The 6,759-nt window shown below is 43.9% G+C and overlaps 1 protein-coding gene and 1 long non-coding RNA gene across 7 annotated transcripts in view; one reads left to right on the top strand and one right to left on the bottom strand.

Moving 5' to 3' along the window:
- The window catches only part of LOC109323995, a 3,597-nt gene extending 3,507 nt beyond the window's left edge, over window positions 1-90 (top strand). The window contains exon 3 of the long non-coding RNA XR_002104818.1: window positions 78-90. This is a non-coding gene — a long non-coding RNA (uncharacterized LOC109323995). The remainder of the gene's footprint in view (window positions 1-77) is intronic.
- The window catches only part of ADAM12 (ADAM metallopeptidase domain 12), a 335,949-nt gene that overhangs the window by 49,603 nt on the left and 279,587 nt on the right, over window positions 1-6,759 (bottom strand). For all 6 annotated transcript variants that reach the window (XM_019555704.1, XM_019555701.1, XM_019555702.1 and 3 more), the window contains one exon: window positions 497-674. In XM_019555704.1, coding sequence (XP_019411249.1) covers window positions 497-674 — 178 coding nt within the window. The remainder of the gene's footprint in view (window positions 1-496; window positions 675-6,759) is intronic.

The following is a 6,759-nucleotide window of genomic DNA, read 5'->3' as shown; positions in this document are numbered from 1 at the left end:
CTTTGTACCTAGTGTGGGAGACTTATTGGGAGTGGGTCTAGATTATGCCTTGGGTCCCCTTGGTTCGGCTGACTAAGGGAGACCACTACTTGTGCTTCCGACCGAGGGAAGCATTTTCATTCCATCCAGGAAGAGCACACACCAGTTGCTGAAACTTCCTTCACCTGATGAAGGGTTTTTGAACCCAAAGCTTGCTTAATAATTGTTTTCCAACTATTTAAGTTGGTCTAATAAAAGATATCAGATTCACCCAAAGAACCTTGTTTGCCTAACAGCATGCACAGCACACTTACACCTGTTCAGCATGCTGCTGTTTACAGGGGCTGCAAGATAAGCACAGCCTGGAATATGTTTAAAGTTTAAAATTAAAGGATGAAGGGAAAGTTTTATACACATTAACCTTCATGTCTTTAACTAATTTCCAAGCCCTCCTGCCTTCTCCACCAAAAGTCTGCAGCAAGGAGATGAGCAGTGATATTAGGAGAGGCAGTCTTACATCAGGTTCCCCACAGTCACATTCCTCTCCATCTTCCACGTAGCCATTCCCGCACTTTTGTCCACCAAATGATTCCTTAACTTCAGGCAGGTTAAAGAGACACATCCCCACTCCTTTTTCCAGGCTGTTTTCCAGGTCCTTTTTGCTGCAGCTGCTAAACACTGTGGGAAATGGATAACTGGGAGAGAAAAGATTTTTAAAAAGGAAGAGAATGAGAGAGAGAGAGAGTAGCATTATCAGAACAAAAGGTCTCTTCTATAATTCAAGTTACATCTCTGTACAATTATGCTCATACAAGCACCAGAGTTTCCATTTTTACATTTTCACAGAGGACTCAGCTATAGAAATTGCCAGAACATCTTGAGACTGGATTCATAATATATATATTTAAAAATTTCTTAGTACATATAACCAACTTTCCTTGCTTGTCCCCTTAATTTATGGATGCAAACAACATTTGTGTCTGATCCTGCCCAAATGCAGAGCTTCTTGCACTGGCAGGACCTCAAAATGACTTTAGAAGTTTATTTGAGGCCACTAAAAATATGGCCCCAACTAGCTCTCAATTTATACATTAAAACCTGCAACATTTTTTTTGTTGGAGAGAAACTGTATTTCTTTATGTCAAGGCATTCCTTTAAATCTCTCACATACTCCGAGGCTACCCTTCCTTTCTCTGGGTCCGCTTCCCAGCCTTCCCTCACAATATCTAATAAGCTCCTGGGACGGTGTCCATACATTAACTCGAATGGCAAATACCCTAATGATGCTTGTGGGGCATGTCTTATTGCAAACAACAAAGGTGGCACCAGCAGGTTCCACTTCCTTGGCTCTAGCTGGGCACATCTACGCAACATCCCCTTGAGGGTATTAAAGCATTCAGCTAGGCCGTTCATCTGTGGATGGTACACCGCCATCTTTAAATGATGGATCTGCAGAACTTTACACACTGAACTCAGCACTATTGACATAAAATTGGATCCTCGGTCAGTAATGATCTCTTTTGGAATACCAACCCTCGCCACCCATTTCATGAGTTCCTCTGTCACTCTTGGTCCTGTCACGGCTTGCAATGGGATAGTCTCCGGGAACCGGGTGGCATAATCTATTAACACTAAAATAAACTGGTGTCCCACTGCACTCTAGGGTAAAGGGCGTACTACATCTATGGCAAACCTGGCAAAGGGTTCTCTGACTACTGGCGTAGGCTGCAAGGGCACCTTGTGGGGTTTATAATTGCTCACCTTTTGACATATGTCACAGACTCGACAGAATCCTTCTATCTCCTCATACATATGAGGCCAGAAACACCATCTAGTTAGGCGGGCTTCAGTCTTAGTCTTGTCAAGATGTACCCCCAACGGGTTCCAATGAGCTAAATGCAGAAGTTGTACTCTATAGGGTCTGGGTATAATTAACTGGGTGACCTCCTCCCCTTTGGCTTTACCCCTCCTAATCCTATACATCAACCCGTTACACACCTCACACCGTGGCACTGGCTTACTTTGACTGGGGTGGGTTACCTGTTGGTCTTGTTTCCCCTGGTCAGCATCCTGCAACACCCCAAGTTCCTCATCATTCTCCTGGGCTTCTTGGAATTGACTGCTACTGGCAAACCTTTCTACATCCAGTTCCTTGTCTCTTCCTATGTTGGCCCCTACTAGTCCCCTCCTTAGTGTCCTCAGGGCTGCAGAGTGAGGCTATTATTTCATAAATTTCCAGCCAGTCCCGACCCAATATCATGGGGTATAAAATTTCTTCCTCTAACCCCACTGGGATCCTTCTTCCAACCCCCTTCACCTGTAAGTGTAATAATCATCTTTCATAATAGGCTTTTTGCTTGTGGAGGCAAACCATCTTCACACCAGCCTACCTTGGTGTTTGTTTCCATGATATCAGTGACGGTCAGACAATGGATTGAGTACATCCAGTATCAACTACAGCTTGTACTGGCCAGCCTTACACCCACATGGTCACCTAGGGTAAGGGTTGTACTTTCCCTACTAAGCTGCCCCTATGCTGCAATCCATCATCTCCGTTTCGTGTCCTTCTCTAGATCCTGCTCAAAGGTCAGTGTGTTCTGCTTTGACTTCTCTTGACCTTGGAGTCACCCTTCGGGCTTCGGGAACATTCTCGAGCTATATGGTCCCGCCTACCGCAATTAAAACAGATTGGCCTGGTTGGGCTTCCTTTCTGGGTTTCTCTGCCCTCTCTTTTCAGTCTGCCTCCCGCATATAGCTTGCTCCTTGCGTGCCTCAATCCTGATGGGTCTCTCCGTGCACCATGTCGAAGTCTTCTGCCAGTTGCAGGGCTTCACATGAAGACTTAGGGCAGTGACACCTTACCCATCTCTGATTGCCCTCTTCCAAGTCTGTTATAAACTGTTCTAACAGTATTTGGTCACATATGTCTTCTTTGGTAGCGGTTTTGGGTTTAAGCCTCTTATTTAAGAGGTCTGTCAAATTTTGCCACAAAAGTCGAGGTACCCTTTCTTCCTTTCTCTTTCTGCCTCTAAATGCATGGCGGTGCTTCTCTGGTGTTATGTTAAATCTTTTTAATATTTCTCCTTTTACTTTGTTGTAATCCTGGGCATCTAGCTGGATCATGGCCCTGTAGGCCGCCTGGGCCTGTCCTGCCCATCTAGCCTTCTCCAACCCAGCCGCTATTGCTGCCCTCTCAAATACTTCTAAGAACACTTCCAGGTTGTCCTTTTTGGTCATTTTGGGCATCTTAATGTCCCAGTGACTCCTTTGTGTCCACACCTGCTGTTGTATCAGGTGCTCCTCTATAGTTGTCTGCCTTGTGGCCTGCTGTTGTTGCTGCTGCAGTACCTGCCCTATCAGATTTAAAGTCTGTTGCAGGGTATCCAGCCCTGCCAATATTGGTTGGTGTTCCATCCTGCACCCTTCCAGGAGTCTGCTGCAGAATTCCTGGCCATTGCACCACTGTCAAGTGGCCAGCTGGGTAGCTCACCCTCCCAAGTGTCCTTGTGACCTTTTCCTTTATTTTCTCCTCCTCCCAAGAACTATACACGCATACAGACAGCTGATCTAGATGTGTGTTTTCATAGGATCTCAGTCCGCCGGCTGAAATGAGGGATGAGTCTTAGACAGAGATCCGCACACCCATGCTCTCATCTGCCACGTCTTTGGTGTTTATAGGAAGATGTTCAGTACCTAGATGGGTAGTTCCATCTAGTCATCATCTGCCATCCTATGATGCTGAGGGCTCTACCACCCCTACACCCTCGCCCCATCCACCGGTTGTCTAGGCGTCCTTGGGTTTGTATTCAGCCACTGGGTTCCTCCCCAGGGCCTTTACCTTAACAAAAAAATGAAAGGAACCCACACCTCCCTTCCTGGAGGATTGTCACCTGGCTTTTGGCAATAAACAAAGAAACAAAATGTCGGTGTGACTACTGTCTCCTTCCCCTGTGCAGATCCATAGGGTCATGCTTCTTGTGCCTTCTATTGGGGTCATCACGGTACCCTCATCTCACTGAGGTCATCATTTATAATTTTTTCTTGTACCCCTTTTAGGGCCACTATGGTACCAGGCTTTAATAGTACCCCTCTATTACAGTCTTTATGGTACCTTTTTCTCCCTCAGGCTCTGCCCCCTGCTGAGTCCACCCTACCTTCCTCTAGAGCTTCTCTGTGGAGCTCCCTCTCTGTAGGAGCCTCCTGCCAGCCCTCCACATGGCTCTCACAGATTCGTCCAGCATTGTTCGGCCCGGCTTCTTCGCTTCCGGTCCTGCGCTTTCCCCTCCTGCCTGGTCCGGGCTCCTCTTTACGCTGCGGTTTGAGTTCCCAGGTCCTCCCCTCAAGAAACACCTGGGTGTGAAGGGTTTCAACCGGATCCTTTGGGGCTGTGGGTCTAGGGTAGCTGCTTCTGGCTTTGGCACAGGGCTCTCGTACTCTCTCATACTTTAATACAGGGTTTTCTTAGCAAAAAATGCATGAGAAGCACACCAAGTTATTTTCTTTAGAGCCCTCCCTGCTAGCCCTTAAAGGGAAGGCCTAGGGACCACAGAATCAAGGCAAATTGGATTTTCACTCCACAGCAGGACGAGTTCAATGCAGTTACAGAAGCCATCCACTCTTTGGACTTACCCTGCTATATCTGAGAACACAATCAGGCCCACCTAAAATCTGCTTATGGGTACGAATATTCTGATTTCCTTTTTAAAATGCCCAAACAGTGTTAGCACACAAATCAGCTGCAGTATCAATATGCCTGGGAGTCATTTGTGTTTTTACTTTAGACAGTTCAGTTCAGTTGCCACTGCTGTCAATAGACTTTTGTCACTTGATTAAAAGAATAGGGCACCAGGCCCTGAGGGCCTGTTGACTTCATTGGCACTTGGATTTGACTGATAGTGAATTCCTGCTATCGTACAGTAAAGAATGCCAAAGAGCCCTCTCTCCTCTGGGACATTCACATGATTACATTAGAACTGGATCACAACCAGCTGGCAAATAATACTCAAGCTGCCTTATTTCCCTTAAGACCTTGGACCCTATTCACCACAGCTCCTCAGTCAGGCAGCAATTCAGCATTATGGCAGCCCAGGGAGCCAGGCTGATAATGACTGGGCTTTGTTCCCTAAATGCTTTCTATCAATCACATATTATTAAGAACAGGGCATAATCTTTGCAGGCAAATGAGATAATAAATGGAAGCTCTGCACTGCTGAATTACAGAGTTTAATGAATCAATTGTTATTTCTAATAATGCAGAGTGAAAAGCACTCTTCTCAGAGTCTGCTTGATGATGTCCACAGGCAACAAAGAAAGGATCCTTTCTATTAAAAAAAAATAGTGTTCAACAGTTATAAATGTACTGGGGGTTCAAGTTCCTCTGTTGATTTGTAAAGGTTAATTAGGATCTTATAGTGAGGTTGAGGGTACCTTACATAAAGATTTAATTTTGCCCTTATTTAAAATCACTTTTTCTCATATTCTTCTAAAGTAAAATAGTCAACTCTGTACTACAGGACACAGACATGATTCTGAAGAAGAAAATAATCTTTACTGGGCATTCAGGGAGCTTGACTTGTTATACTAAACAACTCCATGGTTCACTGATGTATGTCTCTAGCAAGTTAAGTTAATGGGCTATTTCACTTAAGAAGCTGGTTTCTGGGAAATGTCAATATTTAGATGGAATGACAGGGCCTAAGAGAAACTGTCAACTTTTTGAAGAGCATGAAGTAAGAGTGGGAAGCCTTAGGATCCAAAGGAAAATGAAGAGGGATGTGGCATTAAATGGGGAAGGAAATTAAGTGAATCTGGACAACCTTCCTAAGTAACCTTTCACAGAGGTGATCTTACATGGGAGGGAGTGTGCTGAACATCCTGCACATATACATATGAATGAACAAGCAGACATACACCCTCATACATGTGTGCGATTCACAAATACCGCACAAAATAGTCAAAAGTACTTAAGTAGCTATGATCTTTGCATCAAACTGTGAACAACTGAATTCTGCTTCATCTATGCAAGGTCTTGTCCTTGACTTGTACTGATTTACTTTGAAATATACTAAAGTGAGGATAGAGAGATGTAAGGACACATATCTAATATGAATTTAAGATTGGAACACAGATCATACATTTTCTTTCCTATAACTCTTTCAGCTACTTATGGTCTGTCAGAGGAGAATGCTATTCAAAACTTGACTATTTAAGGCTATATACTTGCCTCTGTGAATGGGCAGAACTGTTGGCATGAATGAGACATGTCCATCAGTGGGAAAACAGAACCCTTATTCTATGCTGATGACAAAATAATGTCATTGTTAATGAATGAAATTTCTTTATTCCCCCAAAGGAACTTCAAGCTGTTTCCTATTTTGAAGTAAGAGACCCATTCATCTTCTGGCCTTTCCTGTTCTTGACACTGATTTCCTCAAGTGACATCAGTACAGCACATGTTATTTACCAAAGACATTATAAACTTTCTGATTTTTTTCCCTTCAACTAAATAATCCCAAAATAAACAAACAATGAGAACAGCACAACTGCAGACAATGAATGCTTCAAGATGGAAAATAGCCAGAGGAGGAGGATCTAACACTCACTGAAGCTACAGGTACTTCTCAGTGGAAGCAAGACTGGTTTCCAGTACCACTGATATTTTTATCTATACCCATTCATCTTTCTTTGATGATATTTCCTAGTAAACCAGCCATATCATTTGCTAATTTTGTTCTCATGCTCTATTTTTGCTTTTATTATTATCTCTTTTAGCAGAATCAC

This window comes from Crocodylus porosus, unplaced genomic scaffold (assembly GCF_001723895.1).
Source record: "Crocodylus porosus isolate Cpor-Errol unplaced genomic scaffold, CroPor_comp1, whole genome shotgun sequence".
NCBI classification, from domain to species: Eukaryota; Metazoa; Chordata; order Crocodylia; family Crocodylidae; genus Crocodylus; species Crocodylus porosus.
The sequence above is the reverse complement of the archived record's forward strand: the minus strand, read 5'-3'. Positions and strand labels throughout refer to the sequence as shown.